The sequence below is a fragment of the Phalacrocorax carbo genome, chromosome 3, assembly GCF_963921805.1.
Source record: "Phalacrocorax carbo chromosome 3, bPhaCar2.1, whole genome shotgun sequence".
NCBI classification, from domain to species: Eukaryota; Metazoa; Chordata; class Aves; order Suliformes; family Phalacrocoracidae; genus Phalacrocorax; species Phalacrocorax carbo.
The window spans coordinates 75,016,168-75,038,198 of NC_087515.1; the positions used below are offsets into that span (position 1 = coordinate 75,016,168).

Consider the following 22,031-nt stretch of genomic DNA (forward strand, 5'->3'; position numbering starts at 1 on the left):
ATTTTCTAGGAACTACTTGCTTGTATCCAATGAGTACACTGAACTTAGCATAGTAGTACATTTGTACCAAGAAAATTCATAATGGAGGTAGAGGTAGTATAGGACAAATATTTCTCTTATATCAAGCATATATTGCATATCAAAGACTTTAGCTTTGCAGTACTGACAGCACTTTCAGACCATGGTTCTACAGAAAAGGAAATGTGAAGAAATACATAGTGAAAAAAAATCTTTGATAAACTGAACAATCATCAGCTGCTTTCACGGTTGTTCTCTTCTTTCACTTTCTTTGCAATATATGTTTTGTTACAGAAATGAATTTTAAATTGTTGAAAGTGTCCTACTGTAATTATTGGAAATTGTGTTGTGCTCCTGAAGACGTGCACCTTCCAGCTTCAACTCTTCTATGACTAGAAATATGGTTTCATCTTAATTTGTGTAAGCAGTAGTGTGAACAAACAGATGAGAAAAAAATACCAGAAGAGTAAGACTTTAAAAAAATCCTCACTCTGCTATAGGAGCATTTACTTGCATTGAAAACGCACGAATGAACCACATACTGACCCATTAATTGACCCACATAATTGAACACATTATGACCATCAGCCTAGGGCACTGCAGCTATGGTAAAACACAACATGTACAAGTGAGAAGAAAGACCTCTAATTTTCATTTCAGTATATCTAACATCATTGGAAGAACTCAAATGACTGTGGCACATTCATACCTGTATATAAGGAAAGCCTGCGTAGGCTTTTTGATTAGCTGAATTTCCAACAGTTTTAAGTGCTCACCTTCCTTCAGCTTCAGTCCCGTCTTCTGCTGAGTGAAGTTATACATTCATTTTTCCTTTTTTTAAAAGGAAATCTTCATCTCACAGATCTTAAATTAAATACATGAATGCATTCAGCACTGAGCAGCAGGATTTGACTTTTTTCTAACCAAGGTTTTTATTGGACTGGATTATTTTGTTTGCACAAGATTGTTTCTTGGTTAACAGACAGGCATTGACAGAAAATGGTCGTGAACAATATTAAGAGAGACAGCTATAAGTGTGGTAACAAATAACTGTCAAAGCATCAGGAAAAAAGAGTTCTAGAAATTTACTACTCATCTTCCCCACATCCGCATGCTATTCTCTGTGGTCAGCGCTGGGAATGTTTCTCTGTCATTTTTTTCCTGGTTCAAACTCTAAGCTTATCAGTGAAGACTTCTAGCCAGATATAGTAAGGTTTCTTACTTATGTTTTCACTTAATTGTTGTGCAAAAAAATTACAGACCCGTAAGCCAAAGTATTTACATGGTGTTCCTAGATAAACTGGAAAAAAATGTAGCTGAACTGTGTAAGCAAAACTTCCGACTCTCTGGATTTATGTGGAGCCATTAGCCACTGAGGCACAAAGACTGAAAATCTGAATTAACTGGTTATTCATCAATGTCAATTAATTCTTTGCATCTCTCTGTCTGCTTTTTCATCTTTCCTTATCATTGAAAAAGCTCTTAAAATGCTGTTAGTCCTATACGTAAAGTTGCATTCTATGACAGTTATATGCAACACCCTGGCACCGTGATTGCTATCAGAAATCCTCTGACACATGAACATACCTTTGATCAGCTATATCATGAATCCTAATTTCCAAAGCATTTTTAGTTTTGCTTTTCACTAAGCCTTTCCGCATTCAGAAATCAGAGTTCAAACGGGTACAGGAAATATCACTTTAAAGGCCTCTGCCTGGAACAATTCCAAAGTGATTGAGGCTAAGCTATACATTGGGGGGGAAGAAAAGAACAGTGAAAGAATTTGAGTTAATTTAAAACATTTAATTCAATTCAAAGTTCAGTGTCCTTGTAACAACATAAAAATTGCTATTTAGAGTGTGCTTAAAGCTATTTAACAATCTTTACCTGATTTCATCTTAAATGGGATTTGACAGTGGAACTGATGTATTGTAACTTTCATTGTTAAGATGTATGTTAACTTTATATTTGGTTTTGAATGCAATACTGCATCAAATTCTATAGTGTAAGAGGGTATATTAGTCTCTGTGGCACCACTTCTGATGAAGTAGAAACCCCTGTTTTACATAGGAAGTACTAAATCGATCAGTTATGACTGCATTTAGGTTGTTGATTTCTTCAGGAAAAAAAAAACCACCCAAACCCTTCAGTGTAAAAAACCTTATGTTAGTCATCCTAAGCCTACATACTAGCATAGTTACCCACCTCAGGTTAGACAAAGTAATTTTATCATAACTTCCCTCAAATTGCAATTCTGTACAGTAAGACTTATACAGGATTTACCAGAAGAGATGCACACAAGTAAGAGAGAAAAATTAAAGATGATGATTTAAAGACCCTTATTTCTAAACATACAAAGCTACAGCCAACATCTGTTCTTAAAGTGAAGCTGTCTTCAAGTCATAACTCCTTAGGCTATATAAATCAGTGCACCTCCATTAACTGAATTTCAGTGGAACCAAGCAATGTACACCACACAATGTGGAATATGATTCACCAGGAGAATGGTCAAGAAGGAAGCATTAAATACTTGTTGTATTTAAATTACGCTCTCATTTTTCAAATGGATCTCCAGTGTCAAATTTGGTAAACAGCCTGGCTGATAAACCATGGGAAAGCATGGTACCATAGGCCTGCACTGAACATACTATGTGAAAAAAAGTTTTCAGGGCTGTCCATTAACTACATTGCTCTGAAATATTAAAAAAAAAAGCTGTGTGTCTTTATACAAATAAAGATAGGTAAAAACATGCCAATGCTTTGCACTGGAAAACAGCTACTTTCTAAGCCTCTCAGGAGTAAAACTCAACATCAGATAGTACGAACCTCAGCTTAGCAATTAACTGTGTCTGAAGAGAGCAAGCAACCTTTACCTCAATGTTGCCTTAGCCTCTTTTAAAGGTATCAGATGTTACAAAAAGAGAATGCAAAGTAAATAAAAATATCTATAACGAATTCTTCAGTATATAGCAGCTACTTCTTTGCAAACATAAGCACTTTTAGCAAAGGCAACTGTTCCAAAATTTCTAAAACATATTTTAAAATAACAGCTAAACCATAAATGCAACCCTACAGATAGTACAAAAAACCCACATATTTTAAAAAATTTATATACCTATACCTACATTTGGAAGGGGTGCCTATCTGGAAACTTGAGAAGGTCTACAAAAGAGCAAAGAGCGTTGAACGAGTTTGCTGCCTAATGATCAAACTCCATAAACATCCAAAGCCATATGCGTTGTTCCACACAAAGAACCGCTGCGGACAAATTCCGTGAATGGCACAGGACAAATACATGCTTGGAGTGTTCTTTTAAATTCTCTTCATCTTTCTCACATAAAATATTTTTGTTACGTTATTTTACACATTTAGAGCTGGATATAAATCCTCCATGAAGAAACTAGAGAGATGATGGTTAAAGTTGGTATTATGGATAAGTAGTATGGTTTTCGTACTTGTGTTGAGAATTTTAGCATAGTGCAATGTGGTTATTTGTTTTAGGTTTGCCACCTTACACAATAAACAATGAAACTGAAGAGGGAGTTAAGACCCAGTTCTTTGGCCATCAGTTTATGACGTCAAGAATCACCACACATGGACTGCATTGTCCAAGGCTAAGAGTGTAGATACCGCCTTCAATAAATGCGATTCTGTGCTCTAAATGAGTATACCAATTGTATAGAATTTTGGATGGGAAGTAAAATTCAACATCATCAACACCAACACCACCACCACGAAAAATTGTGGTAAGATTACCAGAACCTCTCAATTTCTTGACAACATTCCTAATGCTACTAATGTCTCTCCTCTCAGTAGAAACTGTTTTCTGTATTTTTCCCTCATTTCTCTCTACAGATAAGCACTTCCTTAATGAAACCAGAAGTATTAGCTTTTCTTTAAGAAATATGAACCAAGAGGGAAAAACCACTATGTGCCCAGTTCAGGGCAGGATTTAAATCAAACTGTCCTGCCTCTGAATTCCTTGATCATGGCCTGTTTAGAATCGCCTTTCCTACACTTTGTATCCAGTTCTTAAAAGCAAATCCAAGTAAATAGGAAAATAACACTAACATGAGAAATAGAATACCCTTCCAAGCAGTGGGAGATCTGATTTCTAGCCTCTGTGTAAGTAATCTGCCATCACTGCATGCAAAATGAAGCATTAAGCACATCCTGATATCTGTATTATGCAATTAATCCACATCCTGAAGTTTAATGCTCCAAACTTTCCCATAACAAATTACTTACTGCAGAATAACTCTGCATTAGATTAAGCTAATGATTGAAGTAAGCATGCCAATAAGCCCTCCGCAGTACTGAACCTCTCACTCTCACTAGGCGGATGCAAAGGAAATGAGTCAGGGCTCTTTTCTGAAGCCTTACAGGTGAAAACTAGTTCAAGGACAGCCCTCTAGTACATTTCGATGTGATCTATCTTAGACATGGTAGCTAGCTAACAGCATGGTTGAATTTAATGCACACTGAATGTCAAGTGTGGATGCAATAAAGCATGTAATGGGGCCAACCGACCTCTCGATCCTGAAATCTATTGCGCAGTTGTACAGTCTTCCCAATGCCAATGGCAATGCCCTGGCACTCCACAGACCCTTGCTATTTTTCTGATCCACTTCTGGGGGTAGGAGATACAGCTTTAAACCTTCCGTCAGGCAAAGGAGAGAAATATTCTTCCGTGGCCAGAGGGAGCATACATACTAAGAGGGAGTGTACCTACCAAGGGGAATGAGACCACCAACATTTATTTTATAAACTAGACTCAATTTTCAGTATTTTTCTTACAAAACCTCCAAAACAAAATATTTTCTTGTGCTCAAACAGAATATTTTCTTCACCAACGGAACAATATCTTCCAATTTTCGTTTGGGAAAGAAAAAAGAAAAAATCCTTGAAAAAATCTGTTTAATCCAAAACAACCTCTCAGCTTTCACCCTTTCCACATTTTTCTGGTCAGCTGCCAAAAGAAAAACCCCATTATCTGCACAACCTAAGTGCTCGGTCATTTGCAACAACAAAAATGTTAAGAAGAGAAAAGCCCTTGAAAAATTAATGATTTATATGTCTGAGGTAAAACATGACAGGTTTGCCCCAATCTCTTTACCAGTCCTGTTTCAGCAGCAGCCACTCCGACGTGCTTGTGTTCGCTGCAGCTCATTTCACAGACAGACAGGCAAAGGAGTGGTTAAATGTAAAGGGCTACCTTCATATCGATATGGGGGAAAAAAGCAATAGATAGACAACATTTTTCAGAAGTTTTAAGAGCTTACTATAAAAGTAGGGTTGCACTGCTTACGTGTTGAGGAGGCAACTAAAACTACTCCTTTGGAAACCTCCATCTACTTTCTATCATCTTTCTCTCTGTTTCCCCATAGGTCTGTAATCATCCTTCTGCCACTTCTAAAGCTCTTTCAGATCCCCTTCTCTCGTTTTTGGCTTTGATCATAAGAGAGCCCTTTTCACACTGGGCTTGCTCTTAGTGTCAATCATGATCCTTCTGCATTGGCACATTAATGAACAAGAACCGAGTCTGTTTTAGTAGTTCTCAGTGCCATATTAGCAGACAGAAATGTAGTTGTGTTATTATTTTAACAGATTACCTCTAGCTCGTGTAGCAAATTTTTATACCAGGCGTGCCACAAAATGAGCTCCCTGTAGCTACCACAGAACTGCAGCACCAATTTATCTCCTAGAGATCCTGTCAATTAAGAAAGAAGGTATAAAAGAAACTCTTCAAAATCCAGCTAGCCATTTAATTTCAGTCGTGCAATTTCTATTTTTAAATGCTACATATGAAAAAGATAAAAACAGCATGAGGGTTTGATATTTCACTTACTAACACAATATATATTCCAGACACCAAATTCATCCTCCTAACCTTCTTTCTCTTTTTCTTCCTCCCTGTAGGAGACTATCTCAGCATACCCCAAGCTTCTTTTGTACTAACTTCTATGCCGCAGTCTTATAAAACTCTCTTAAGTTTTCTTTGAATGTGACTGCTGGTTGATTATTGGGAGTCAAACAGATGTTCTGAATTTGTGGTGTCAGCACAGAGACTCGCTTTATTTCAGCTCGGCACGTGAATTTATTTGTTATACATTTATCTAAACATTTAATTATATTTATGTATTTTTACTTTGTGTTCCATATTGTCCGACACTGAGCACTATCTGGATACTACCAGCAATGGTCCTATAGACTGCTCCAATGCTTTTAATAAACAGGGACTAACAGAAGGCTACAGGATTGCTGGTTAATAAGAAATAGCAGAAAGGTTACAGATTTGTTACGCCAAAGCCTCCCATTAACTTCTCCTTACTCGCTGCCACTTCCTTGGAATGTTTGCACATGCTCGACAGTAATTATCTCCCCTATGAAAACCACAGGGCCAGGCTTACTGTCAAATCCCACACCTTACTGCATATTGGTAACGTACTGGTCTCTAAAACCGGTGCGTCAACTAAGCACAAAAAAAGAAAAAAAAAAAAGTACAGAAATCTCTTGTCTGGCAATTGCAAATGGGGACGTCTCTTCTGCTGTAAGGAGGGTGCAGAATTGCAGAATCTGTAAACTTCTAAGGCATTTGGTTATAAGGTGGGCTTAGTAAAGTAGTGAGTTTTTCACTGCTTTGTCCAAAACACAGAAACTGACCGGACTCTTATTTCTGCACGATGTGTGACTCCAATTACATCACTCCACTCAGCGCAGGAATGGGCCGAGGCGGCATATGGAAAGAATCACGAGTACTGATCCCCTCGGCCAAAAACGCGCTTCTGGCGGGGAGTGCTCTAGGGGCTGGTCAGAGATAAAATGCCAGAAAACGCATCTACATCCTCTGTTCTCTGTAAAACAAGGTAATACAGCTTATATTTAAGGACAAACTTTCCCTAAGATTTTAGATAGCACCTAGATATCAAATCCCAGGAAATGCAAGCGAGTTATTTAACACCAGCTCTTAATTTTTACAGGCAAACCCATTAAAGTTCATCTATATTTATTGGAATATCAATGCACTACATTTCCCTGCTCTTGCTTGTCTCCAAACTTTGTCCGTTCCCATATTATTTCGGGTGACTGTTATAGTTAGCTGTTAGCCATTGCCCCTTTGTTTACTTTAAAATGTAAACCTACTCCAGGATGTAGCAATTACAGATGCTCTGTTATGAGCAGCATGCCTATCAACATCGGCTGTTATGACAAATAGCTCAAGCTCTGTTAGCCTACATGAATGTGAACTCAGTTAAGGGTGCACTTTATTATGTGATATAAAATTACTATCGTAATTGATGAAAAAAGCCAAAACCATTTAATTACATCCCCCTTCCATGTATGCATCAATTACCAGTAGGCTTTCTCATAATTGTATCCTGAGATACTGAACTATTGACAACTCTAGCTAATGTAGAGATAAAATTTAAAATGTCACTCTCCTTAATCTCCTGGCATTCTGGGACGAATAACCAGTGACATCTTAAACTATATTTATTTTACCCAGCTACTGCACACACTACCAAAATACACTTTTGTTTTCTGGTAAGGCTTAAATTTTATTTAATATCACCACAAAAATTAGAGGAAACTCATCCAACTGAATTTTTTAAATTCTAGAGCTATTTTAGAGTCAATGCCTTGTCAGCAGAAGTCAAAAGAAATCCAGATTATACTGGTGAAAGAATCAAGTTGTCAATAACGAATCTATATGACCACCAGATTTAACTTTCCAACACACGGTGATGAATCTGTCAGTGATAAAAAGACATTTTTTCCAGGCAATTTACATGGCAGTCTAGGCACCTGCATTACAGAGAAAGTCGAGAGAGAGAGAAGTTCCTCTGATTTACTTATCTTACTGACACCTCTCTGGACAAGCCCTCTTTACTGATGACATAAGGAGTTTTGCAGATGAACCTCTGAACATTCAAGGCTCAAAACACGGGCAACATCAAAACCACTTGTTCTTTCCACCCTCCTGATGGGAACACATGTGCCCTCAAACTATTTAGTAAGGATAACGTTTGTAATATACCACCCAGAATGATATTTTCCCCACAGTCAGAGAGAAACTAAACATGCCTAAATGGACTAGACAAATTTTATTTTTTTTTAAATTCCATTACTGTGACATTGCCAGAACAGTTCATGTACAGTCTTAGGCAGTGCTTAGATGCCATAACACCTAAATGCCTGCTAGAGCACTCAGGCCGCAACTCTCCTATTTGCCATGTTTGTTCTCCTAGTCTTATCTTAAGTGGAGAAGTGTGTGCAGTAACCTGTTTTCTGGTACTTTTTAGTTGAGTTTCTTGGGAAAACCAGATTTACATAGTAAATCTGTCTGCCCATTCCTTCAGCTTGTGAACCTGCTGACCTATCTGAGCAAAGCTAGTCAGAGCAGTACATGCCTCAGAGATGTTACATTCCTACAGTTTCCTGAAAGCCACTGTTGGACAAGGGAGAGGGATCTGTACTGCCATCACTGATGGAGCTATAGTGTGAACTCCATGTTGACAGCATTTGGCCAAAAGTTCTCAAAGGGAAGAAAAACCAGAAACCAGATCCATGTTTCTGTCACAGCATTTGAAAAGCTGGCCAGTTGGAAGTTATACAAAGGGCAGCTTACCCCAGCCCTATTGCCTATGTTTCTGATTTCCTCCTCTGTACTTGCCCTGCTAAGCACATAGTACCCGCTTCTTCTGCAATGCGGAGAACCTTGATTAAAGCTTGATTGTTTGCTGAATGGCATGTCTACATCAGAAAGGAAAGATGGGAAAAGCATGGCTTCTCTTTCACTGAGGTAATACAAGATACTTGCATGAGAAAAACAATAGTTTGGAGGAGCTAAGTATCATCACAGCCCAGTGGAAATAGGATATCTGCTCAGTTCTGATTGGTATCTGGTCAGCTGGGACAAAGGAGAACATTATGACACGGGACAGAGGAACCACAATTAACGCCAGGCAGGAATCACATGACACAAGGAACTGAAATGAGGTTATCGAGACAATGAGTGAGACACAGAAAACTGAGAAAGACAGACACATATAAGTTCCACTACTCAAAATATTACTTGCTCCTCTTTCTTATTCCATTAACACAGACAGCCACGTAACTATGCGTTTACACTACCCAAAGCAAGTTAAGAAAGAGTGCAAACAATGAAACTACGGAGGAAGGTGTTGACATTGGAGCAGTCTGTAGGTCCTGCTGGCGATGGTTACACCTTGGATTCACCTCTGTAGAGATCTACCCCTCTGCCAGTGTGCCAGGAGAAACACAGACTGTCTCTGGAGGCAAGTAAGACTGAAGCTTTGTATTGCTGTGTTTCAGTGGAAGATTTTGGAAATCACGACCATCCTGTTGTTCCAGTACCTTCCTTCCCAACTCCCATGCGTCCTCCCTTCTGTGACATGCATGCAACTTAAGCCCAGTGTGTCACTCCTCTCTCTCACCACTTCTTTTGTTCTAGTTCCTGTACTTCCGTGGCATTGACCACTTTAATGCTTGGTATAGGGGAATCCCAACACTGAAATGCCTTTTAAATCATGCCCATCAGGAGGATATGGATCCCAAGTTATGCTAGCTCAAATCCAGCATAATTCCAATGACGGTCCATGGATGGATGTCATTTATAGGCCACTGCTAGTTGGTCTGAACCCAAAGAAGGTAAGGAATAGTATTCTGAGCAGTGAATACTGCTTGAACAGTTAATGCTTCTTCCTGTGCTGACTTGAAACCTGACTCAGACTTCTACTGAGCTGCTGTCACCACAGAGCTGTAGGACAGCAGCTGTGACAGAGGGAAGCAATGCCCCATCACAGCTCCAGCTCACTGCCCTGGACAGAAGCCAAAGTCCTGGCAAAGCCCATGTTTCCATCCTCTGACCTCCTCACAGAGGCAGCAACCCTGGGCCTCAGCCTACATGGGTGGCAGCTGCTGCAGGGGGTAGGGGAAATGCGTCTGAGGAAAAAAGGGAGAAAAAGTGCTGGTGGGTTTGAGAAGGGAAGATCAGGTAAAGGAGAGAGACCTTGGGGTCCCAATTGCCAGACTCACTTGTACAGTGAGAACATTAACTTCTGTCCCCATAGAAAGGGTGTGGCACAGCGAGGACCAAATAATTCGTGGATGACATCTCACATCCAGGTCAAGTTAATCCAGGAGGTGGTCATCAAAATGCCAGTTACTCAGGCAGTTCCAGTAAAGTAATCAGATGGACAACTACCTTTATCATGCCCTAGCATGTCTTAAGGAGAGGCCCATGCCCATGAACTATACAGCCAAGTGGACCTGCAAGTCTGAACTGAAGCTCAGACAGATATTAGAGCAGACTGCAGAAACTCACATGTCATTTATACCTACACCCAGTTATACCTTTTTCATAGGTCCCCCTTTCCTGAATTCTTCCACAGGAAGAACTATCCAAAAGATATGTACAGGCCTAGAAAAAAAGAGATTAAAGAATACATGAAAATCAGGTGTGAAACCCTGCCTCCTGACTGGGAGTGGTTTGGGATTTTTCCTTTTTTTTTTTACTTTACAGCAATTAGGATGGTACACAAAGGGCCACGCTCCTTCTTTCAGCATAAATCTGCAACTGGGTAAGTAAGTCCAGTGAAGGTGCAAAGCTGTGTGTCACTGCTGGTCGAGATGAGGATAAATGCATTCAGCAAGTTAGTCGCTGTTAAAGTGAACGTTAGAACAACTGAAAATATTTAGGCAATTCACTCATCCGCTCACTCCAACCGCAATCAGTTTATACAGTAAGAACAACTTAAAGAAAAAGACAAAAATCTACCAACTAGGCTGAGCCGCCATCCTCTCCATGTAATCCGTGGCCATGCTGATGGCCTCAATGTTTTCAGGGTAGAGCACACAGAACATTGCCAGGGCCCCAAGGTTGTTGCCATAAATTTCATTCCACCGAGAGCTGAACTCCTTTGGGTCCCAGGGAGGAAGGTACTCCTGAGGATTCAACAGCATCGTTTGCACTGCCTCAGTCAGACGAGCCGCAATGTGCTGGTGCGTGGTGGCAGCCTGGAGACGCAGAGCCTCCACATCCCCTTTGGAGAAGTAGAGCATGGGGTAGCTGTCATAGTTTGCATTGACAAAAGGAACCATCACGTCTGGGTCCTCCCTGGCACCGTAGGCAACGGCGAAGCAAACCGCATGTATGAAAAACACACTCGGGGCTCCCCGTGTGTGAGTCCTCATTGTGGCATCAGATCTCCAAGTCTCAATGGCAGCCAAACCATCTTTGAAATATCCTGTGGCAGATGGATGTGAAAGAGACAGTTAGAAAGTGAATCCGTGAGACACCACTGTTCAAGATGCTGTCTAGGAAATACGATTCTGTCTAGATTTAAAGAACCCCACATATTGACCAGGTGGCTTTCAAATCATTTCTGTATGAATACTTCAGACAAAATACCTCCTGAGCAATTAATCTTAAAAAAAAAAACCCTGTACACTTTGAAGAAAGCCCCTCCCTCCCACATCTTTCCCTCTAGTAGCTGTTACGAGGTGAAGCAACACACTGACAGCTCTTGTACTCAAGATTTCAAATAATTGCAATGGTGCCTAATAGAAGCAGTGCTGACTGTACTGGCAAGCGGAGAAGGGTGGGAGGGGAGGAGGAAGGGGGAGAGCCAGGGAGCTTGTGCTGGCAGCAGCCAAGCCTGCATGCTGCCTTGGCTGATGTTAGCAGCTGGAGAGGGAAGGATGAGGAATGCTGGAGGTTTGCGCTGGGGTCATTTTATACTGTGCTTGAGGCCTCCGGTTCTGACACGTCCTCGTTTTCAAAAAAAAAAAAAAAAGAAAAAAACCAACACAAAAAACCCCACCGAGTCAGAAAGAAAAAACAAGGCAGCAAAGCCTTAGAAAAATTGCTGAAATACTTTGCCTTCAGGGCATTTAGGGTTTTTGCATTATTATTATTTTTCTAAGAGGCTCTCCATTTTGCATGTGGAGGTTTACTGCCAGCTATGAAGAAGGCTGAATGTTGAATTCAAGTGCATATTTTCTTATGTACATGACTCCTCAAAATGCAATCAAATGGCAAATCTATGCAGAGGTTAAGTGCAAGTATTTAAACATAGTAAGTTACTTCGTAAAAATTACTAACTATCTAGCCTGAAGTCTCAGATAAAACATAGCTAGGATCCCCCTGAGGAAAGCCAGCAAATTCCTAGAATTCTTCCGAGGGGAAAGGTTACAGAAAGCAGACCCGAGAGAGACAGCTTTATGTAAATAATGAACAGTAGTTTTCAATTATTAAAAGGAGAAATAGAAGGAAAGAAAAATCTAAAAACAAATATGAATTTTTTTTTCCATGGAAAACCTGATTCATAGGATTCAGTCATAAAACTCATAAGAAGCTGAAGTACAAAGCAACCTTTTATTCCTCCCCACAGCTCCCTATCTATAGACGCCAACATTTTCGAACAGAAACTTAGGCTGCTAAAACCTTACTTAAAGACCCACATCCTGATTCAAGAACGTCATTAGTAAGTGCATAGACAATAAGACAACCTTGACAGACCGGGTCCCTCCATGACTACTGGGTATACAGACCCTCCACAGATGCTTGGGTTCAGCTCCTAAAATTAATTTGGGAGCAAGCGTCTTTGGCCAAGAAGTACATCTTTTCTTGTGCATTCCTGCCTAGGGTAAAAATAATACTGCACCCTATAACTGCCTACATTTATATATTACAGTGCATAGCATAATTGCTTTAACAGAGCCTAACGGAAGATGACATTTTCATAGTATTTTAATGCATTTTGCAAGTAAGTTTTGCCCTTTTTTGGATGTAAACCAATCATTACAGGACACAGTCTGCAGATCACAGGGCATTTTATTTGGAAATACTTTTACTATATCTACATAGTCTCTCACCACATACACACATAAAGAAACATGCACCATACTTTATCCAAATGTACTCATGTCTACTTGCATTCTCATCTATAAGGAAACCATACAACAGTATATTTTGAAAGGAAGGAGGTAAAAAACAGCCAAACCAGTACATTGTTTGAAGCACAATGTCATTTTTTTAACTGTTGAAAAGAACTGCTTTTTCATAATTAGAAAAAAAAAAAAACCAAAACAAAATACCAAAAATACCTCTAATTTTTTTTGTGATGATCATACACTGAAACAGCTTACACAGTCAGTAAAGACTCCCAGCCAGCAGCAAGGACTTCATGCATTCTTTTCCTCACTTTGATTTCTGTGAGTACTTCTGCACATTAATGAGAACTAAGCACATACATAAATTTAGGGATGGTTCTAAGAGTTCCCTAAATTAGGGTCTTTCTGACCAGAGATTATGGAACATAGAGTCAGATTTCCCAGAACTCCTTCTTTTTAAACCTGGACACACACTTCCCAGCATTTCACCATCATCAAACACCTGCAGTGTTGTCTAAAATTCATAGTCTGTATTTTAAGAATTCAGTAACCACCCTCATTTTCTCCCCTCATGCACGTGTGCATTGAATGGAGAAGGTAAACCACTTTTTCACCTTGTATATAAGAAGCAACCACCATACCACATTGTTTAGATTAACAACAGCCTAACAGGAAAACTGACCTATAGTATATTCATAGGCAGCATACCCAGAGTCAAGATCTGGAATATCTTGTGATGAAAGCAGGGCTACAAAGTAATTTTTATTTATTCTTGGTTAAATCACACTGACAGCCTTCCTATGAAATGAAGACATTAACCCATGGCAGCCACGATTCGGTAAAGCCAGTGAGCCCTGTCCCATAACTTTGTAGGGCTCAGCTTGGTGTGACTGGTGGATGGGAGGAGGCAGCTAGAAAGGAGTCCACCTTCCTTTCCCTGCAAACCTCTGTGGAGGCCCCAGCCACAACTACATGGAGAGAATCATCCATGTGAAACCCCAGGATCGCATGACTATGGCTCAAACCATGCTACAGAGCGAGGAAAGCGAGGAAAAAGAGACACATTTTCTCATCTGTGATGTCCTTAAAAGCAGGACCAGCAAAAGCAATAATGAAAACAATCACAAAGCTCCAAACAGAATAAACGTGTGGATTTGCAATAAAAACTATCCCCCAGACAGTGAGGAAATATAAACTGGATGGTTCTGGATACAGCCGTGACAAACCAACCCCGCAGGGATTTCTAACAGCCAAACTGCCTTCAACCATGCACACCATCAAGCACTTCGCTGACTAGGTCCAGACCTGACCACACACCTCCTTGCCTTACTGACTCAACCAGGTAACTCCGAAGGGCTACTGGGCATGATCACCATTCCTCAGTTCAGCAGCTCTTTAGAAACTACACCGACTTTGATAAGACAGATAAAAAAACACATCAAAAATTATCAGGTGGTTGCAAAAGAACCAAAGCACCTTCATCAGAGGAATGTGACCAAACCAGTAATATTTAGGGACTCTTTAGAATTCATTACAGTGGTATAAATGTACCTGTGGGAGGGGGAAACAACCCAAAATAAAACACCAAGCCAAAACCACTGAAGCAGAATGCATATTCAACTGTATTAAACTCTATACTTCAAGGTTTCCTTAATTAACTGAACTGCATACTGAAAGCTAAAGAAACACGTAGCACTGTTCAAAGACACACATATAAACTGCACAGCTTAGGTGAAGGCATACATGTAATAATAACTGGCCACATAAGCTCCAGCTTACTCGTTGTGAGCAAACCTGCTACAGGTTTGTTTGATACACAGGGCCTAAAAGAATAGGAGCCTGGGCTTTCTGATCACTTAACTTGAACTCACCATACTATTTTTTAAAGTTAAAAGAATTCCTTACTCTCATATTACACTACATCATTACCAGCCACATCTTCCAAGAAAAACTTTATCAAGCAACTCAACCTTTTCTGAAAATGAGGGGTTTTATTCAGTTTGGAAACCATGACCTGATAAATATTGAAAATTAAAAGGAGTGTGAAGAATGCTTGGCCATGGAACAAAATGCTAATATACAATGTGCTTTGAAAAGGTTGTCAGTTAGTCCTAGATTGAAAGACTGTTTGCCATGATTTCCACTCTATTGCCAGCAGAAACAAACAGTAAAGGACATCAATTTTTCTAGAAGAAACAGACTAAATCTTAACTATTTCAGTTCTCCCCATCTGCATCAATGAGTAGATGTTCAACTGCAGCAAAGTATTGTAAAACTGATGCCAGGAACTGAACTGGACATTGGTTTACACAATTAAGTTCATCAAATACAGTTGGTTTGGTACACTATTTAAAGGAAAAGAGGGGCCCTGTTTACTCCTACCACTTGGGCACAGAAAGGGTGCTCCAGCAGTGACAGCAGAGGAGTGAGAGGAGGCAGCGGAGGGGAATAAGGACGGCACCATTAGGACCATAAGCTGGCACAGCTATCCTTGCAGCAATCTGATCTTCTTGTGGATCTTTACAAAAATAAAAACATGTAATGAATTGTGGCTTTCTGCAGTATCAGCTCTGAAGAGCCACTATGCTTTGTGGATGCTTTTTGCTGGGTCAACACCTGTATCACTTCTTAAAAAGCAGAAATCACAGATGTCTCTTCTAGCATCTCCAACGCTAGTCCATGACTCACTCTGACAGGGGTATCTCATCAACATTTACAGCCAAGAACAGAAGAGAACAGGTGGGGTTGCTGGTGACTAAAACTTCCACGAACTGGAGGCATCACAACACCACAGATTACTCAAGTTTCTGAATAGAAGAGCTTCCCAGAGCCCAGTGCTGGGACGTGAACAAGTCAGACCTGCCCACTCAGTCACACCAGGAGTGACTGTCAAAGCACTCTGCTCCTGCCTACACTCACTGAGGTCATGGGCCCTCTTCCACCTCACTGCATACCCTGGAGAAGGCTAACGCTCCAACGGTAGCAGGCGTCTCCAGCTGGAAGAAGGTGGATGGATTTACACCCTTGGTGAGAGCTAGGTTTCTCATTCCCATGCTGCCTTCTCCTAGATTGCTCAGGAGATGCTGCAGGCAAACTCCTGGCATCTCTCCTGCAGGTATGCTGGCTTGCCTCTGAACCGCTCTGCAAAGTGCCTAGCTGCCTCCAGAGAAAGTAAGAGAAGCCCTGACACTCAGCTCGAGGATCCAACCTGTATGCCTGTAAGAAAAAAAACTATATATTTAATCTAGTTTAAAACTCAAAATTACCATTTAAAGACTTATCTCCACAGATTTTACAACTTTTTGCCTTCTTTTGGGCAGCTCCTATTTTCCGCAAAGGCTACAGATCTCTTTAGTGCTACCTGAATTACCTCCACAAGTGTTTGGGTAAGAACTGTGTTCAAATATTTAGTGGAAAATCTGTTCCACCATACTACAAAAAAGCAAATCTTCAGGTTCAGCCTGAGAACTTTCACCCTAGGCAATGACCTCTGAATCAGCAAGGACTTACTTAACTTTCATAATTTTTTTGTATCACTTCTTGATTAATTATTGAAAGTAGACTTTTTCTACTCAGTTTTTTGTAATGCTTGTAATTGTAATGCTCAATTTCATGTTGAACAACAGTATCCCTATACTTTTGTCACAACTTAAATTACATAAGATCGCCTTGTTAAACCGTTCAAAAGTATTAGTACTGAAACAAGCTATTTTAGCACCCAATGCTAAAACAGGTAAGAGTATCAGAAATACTTTAACAAGAAATGGTCAACCACCAGCAGCAGCTGCTGCCATACCAATACAGTGAAACTAATAGATAATGGGACAAGATACCATGCACATCTTGTTGCAGCATTAAACAGAGATGGGTGTGCATCTTTTTGCATTGATGCTGACAGCTGCCAAAACATAATGCTTGCCATAAGGAGTGCTAGATTAGATCACAGTGGAGAAAAGCAAACCTCTCTAGGAACTCTTTTTGGGCACTTTGTCCAAATACCTCAAATAATTAGCAAATCTTTTCATACAGACTGCAGTTGACTTTGTTGCTGGTAAGAGGAGCAGCATCTATAAAACTGAATTAATCAGCTGGAAATGGTAGTGTTTTAAAATCATGACATTTACATCAGATGGAGAGCTATTTTGTCCCACACTGTCAGTTTTACCACTGATCTAAGTATTTTGCAAACGTAATTGAAAATCGGAGAGCAACTAAGTCCTCTAACTGAATCCAATTATATTTATGTACTAAAAAATGCAGGGTAAGTCCATGAAAACAGAGAGGTGAAAGGGTCAACAGAGACTAATTCCCATATATATTGCCATTTGGTTCCTACTCACTCACAGAAACATATCTGACATAGCAAAATTAGGTGGCAGACAGAGCCGGACCAAGAAAGCTACAAAATTATCTTTGCACTGTAACAATCAGAATAAATCTACTGACCAAAGACCCAAACCGTACAGTTCCCACATCAGCAAGTAGTACAGCTAAGTCCCTCTCAAAGCTGTGGGGCTGGACACCAGTGCAGGCAACTCCCATGTCCCAAGATATGAGCAGTCGGGAGTCCTTCTTCCACCCACCTTTTGGTGATAGTGAGATGAAACCAGTGACCCTCTGCTTCCAACAAAAATGCTGGAAAGGTGTAAAAAAATCACTGCTTACAACTTGAAAAATACCTATTATGACCTTAACCACCAGGGGACATTACTTCACTTCTTCCTCTGTTTTTTTCACTATAAGAAATACGTTACATCACAATTATATAATGCCAAAGGTATTTAAAAGCTTAAATACTGAAATGGCAAATATAATTCAGAATCAAATCTACAATAAGTAAAGTATAGCTTATGTACCCAGGTGTAGTATCGCACTTGTTCTGAAGTGATCTGAAATAGTTTGGAGGAAGCTTTGTATCAGCTTACATGTCTGAATAACAGTTGTACTATGAAAACCATATAGGCAACCAGAAACAACCAGTTCCTGTAGGAATTATCAGTATATGACATCATGTCAGTAGTCAAGATTTAAACTCACGTCTGTCCTTTGATCTGTGCACAAAAATTCAGTGGGTCTATTTAGAACAGTATGCAGCCGTATGATACCATCATTCTGGGAGAATGGAGGGTTGTATTCATTCTCCACCATGCTACAGATAGGACAGCAACTGCAAAGCCTCTTTATAAGTTTACAGTAGGATGTCTAAGGTGTCTGCGAGAGAAGTTTCATCTGTTTATTCCTTTCATTTCAAAGCTTATTTGTCTATTTCACCACTGTATATATAAATTAACAGGGCACACGCATGCGCACACTGAATAACCTTCTCTCTGCCTCAAGCAAAAACAAAATTTCAATTGTCTGTATGCCCAAACCATGACCCGGGAGTTTGGAATTTTCTTCTATTTTATGATTTATCCTACCATATAAATTCTTTCTCAATAATTTTTTGGTTGCACTAACATTACTATTCCTAACCCTTACTGGGATCTTTTATTCCATACTTCACTGTATGGAATGAGTAAGAAAGTAATTTTGATAGCCAGAATCCTGAAGGCGACCATTCCCCACCAGTACAGACATGCCTGTTAAGGCATTCACATTCAGTGAATGAAAGCTCAGTCATTTTTACCATCAAAGGCATAAAACTATAAGCTACCACATAAAAGACTTCCTTTAGAGTACCAGCATTTTGTCCTGAGCTCAAGTACTTTTAAAAGGCCATTTTGATAATTAAAAATATAGTTATTTTTTTGCAGAAATGTTTTCGCAGATGCTAACACTAATGGAAGACAGTTTGAAGATTTTCACGTAGGCCAAAAAGATATATTAACTACGTTTGGCCATTCCATTGTCCCCCTGTACTCGGCACTGGTGAGGCCATACCTTAAATACGGTGTTCAGTTTTGGGCCCCTCAATACAAGGACATTGAGGTGCTGGGGCGTGTCCAGAGAAGGGCAACGAAGCTGGTGAAGGGTCTGGAGAAAAAGTCTTATGAGGAGCGGCTGAGGGAGCTGGGGTTGTTTAGCCTGGAGAAGAGGAGGCTGAGGGGAGACCTTATCGCTCTCTACAGCTACCTGAAAGGAGGTTGTAGTGAGGTGGGGGTCGGTCTCTTCTCCCAAGTAACAAGTGATAGGACAAGAGTTGCACCAGGGGAGGTTTAGATTGGATAGTAGGAGAAATTTCTTCACTGAAACGGTTTGTCAAACATTGGAACAGGCTGCCCAGGGAAGTGGTGGAGTCACCATCCCTGGAAGTATTTCAAAGATGGGTAGATGCGGTGCTTAGAGACAATGTTTAATGGTGGACTTGGCAATGTTAGGCTAACAGTTGGACTTGATGATCTTAAAGGTCTTTTCCAACCTAAACTATTCTATGAATCTATGATTAATGTCCCAGAAGTCAATCAAACCACTCACCCATCTATCATATTATTACAGCATGTAGGGCACTTTTGGGGCCCAGGACTATGACAGTAACAGACACTGCAGAAACACAGGAAAAAAGCACCTGTAATAATTTGGTTTGTGACAGCGTATTAATTTGGCAGCTGCTAAGAAGTAACGCGTGCTTCTGGCCCATGCACATAGACCCATTCAGGGGATCTGTAAGGGCGTGAACCCTTTGGTGTGAAGTATCAGAAACCATGCTTAGGCTTTCACCTGACAGCAACCTACAACCCAAAAGTGCAACTGGGCCTCACAAGAGGAAGCGAGCCACGGGAGAGATTATTTGAGGTAAGCGAGAGCGTGGTCTCTGCATGGATTGAGTGCTACAACCACTGTGCGCAGGAAGAGCTGGAAAACCTTCAGAGGGTGACTGCAATGCCCAGGAGGCGCAAATAAAGGCCAGAAAAAAACAATCATACATGCAAAAGAGGAAAGCCAATTTTACTGCTGTCAAAGAAGAATTCCTCCCTGTGCGCAATCCAGCGCACTCAGACTGCTACATGCCGTGCAGCTTCTCTCACTTTTTAGGAGGCTGATTACAGCTCCAGAAACTTCTGATACTGAGACTAGTGTTTCCACTTCTGACTCCAATTTTGATCCTCTTTTCCAACTAATACTTCTTTGCTGGCCTTGACCTTTACTCTCCCCACACTTGTAAATGTTTTAAGTCCCCTGGCTTGTTGTTCTTCTCTACTATGTATAATTAACAGTTTTAATTTTTTCTGCTTATTGTTTTTATTATCCTTCATTCAATTGCCTCCAATATTGGCAATTTGTTGAAAATGAATGAAGTGTTTCCACTGCAGTTCTACAAAACCAGTTCTTGCTTTCTGTATATCTGTATCTATCTAAAGACTTCGGTAGCTGAAGACATCACATAAATACTTTTATTTGTAAAACATTTCCACAGGACATCATATTAATAGACAGGAATTCTACAACGCATCACATCCTTTAGTTGCTATGGGATCAAAATGCATTTTGTTTCCATATCCTGTTTATGACTTAGTCTTGCATACAAAACTATATTAAAATGGTATTTATTATTCATGTTAAAGTATTGTGACAGCATATAGGAGCACCAGCAAAGTCCAAAGGCACCTATGCTAGTCAATTTATGAACCTAAAAAGACTGCAATCTAAGCAATTTAAATCAACCCTTGCTTTTATATTACCTACATATAATCTTATGATATGTGTATGCAGACTCCAAATGTGTATGCACATAGAACTGCTCTTTCATTTGCTACAGGGTAAACGCCTCTGTGTTTCTAGACCTAAACTGCACCACTTTACCTCATAGTCACTTCTCACTGCAGATCAAGATGCCATTCATTATTATTGGTACAAATCTGTTGTCACCTCTGCTGTTTTCATCTGTTATCTCATTATCTACATTATATATATATATATCTAGATGTAGCATGTAGTTTTTCTATCTATCTATCTATCTATCTATCTATCTATCTATCTATCTATCTATCTATCACAGATATAATACATATGTACCCAGATGCATCTGATTCTTTTCACAGTACAAACTTGGAGAAACAATAAAATGTATTGTCCTGTAGTTTCTTCGGGATTATTACTGTCTTCACTGCTGCCCAGAATACCCTTAATAAAAAGACACAATTACATTTTCATTGACAAAATCCTCAAATGCAGATGGAGTTAAAAGGCTGCATTAATCCTGCAAAATTTAGCTACTCACAATTGGCATAACCAATTTGTGTGAGTAGGCATCAACACAACCATTAAATTACAGGTTAATTATGAAATTTAGAATTGTGTAATCTCATTTCTGACCTTGAGTTGTGCTGGCATGGCTTTTGCAGCAGAACTGAAACCTGACAGATCGTTCTGGCAAAAAAAAATGTGATGCACCTTAGTTAAAAGGATCTGATTAAAAAGCTTTAAAATGTCATGACATCTACAGAAGTGCTTTCAAACAACTTCTGAAAACACTTTAACAACTCTACACAGCCATTTGATTACAAGACTTAAGAGGGCATACCAGGCTTATATCAAACGTTCAGCATATTTACTATTCCTGGTTAAAAAAAAAACAAAAACAAAACAAACAAAAAAACCAAAACCCTCCCAAGAGGGTCCTTGCACCAGGACAACTGTGGTGCAAGAACTCTCATGCTAAAATTAGGTTTATCTGGTACTGAAATACAATACCTGCCTGAGTCATGACCAAGGTCCCTACAATCCATTGCCTGCTCTACATACTGCTGTTGCCAGTTCCTACTGTATACTCTGTGAGTCTAAGCAAGGGGAAAAAAGGAAGAAAGACCAAAGAAAAGTAGTTTCAGGCTGTGTACATAATGGCCGCATTGTGCCTGGGCACACCTGACCACGTCCCAAGAGCGGATGAAAGCGCGCTGTCAGCACCTGATGTGATGAGCTATTTCCAGCGCTCTGTCCTTCACGTGGTTCCCAAAGGGACCAGACCCCTCCGTCAGCTCTCCGTTACCAACATTTCTGCTAAACTTCTACTGACAAAGCATTCGTGAGGAAGGTCCCAAGTTACATCAGCTACATCTCCTTTTTCCTAGCAGCCTTTAATCCCCTCCTTTGCTCTGTTCCCATCCTGAGCAGATAACCGAGTCTGGCCAAAGTGCCCTGCACAAGGGTTTGGG

The 22,031-nt window shown here is 40.1% G+C and overlaps 1 protein-coding gene across 6 annotated transcripts in view; it reads right to left on the bottom strand.

Annotated features, from left to right (window-relative positions):
- The window catches only part of DSE (dermatan sulfate epimerase), a 37,121-nt gene that overhangs the window by 11,883 nt on the left and 3,207 nt on the right, over positions 1-22,031 (bottom strand). For 2 of the 6 annotated variants that reach the window (XM_064447424.1, XM_064447421.1), the window contains one exon: positions 10,820-11,288. The exons of 1 other annotated variant lie outside the window; for it this stretch is intronic. In XM_064447424.1, coding sequence (XP_064303494.1) covers positions 10,820-11,235 — 416 coding nt within the window. In that variant the 5' untranslated portion in view covers positions 11,236-11,288. Of the gene's footprint in view, positions 1-1,605; positions 9,776-10,395; positions 10,412-10,819; positions 11,289-22,031 lie in introns of those variants that run through there. 3 more of the 6 variants (XM_064447426.1, XM_064447427.1, XM_064447422.1) reach the window with 3 other exon arrangements.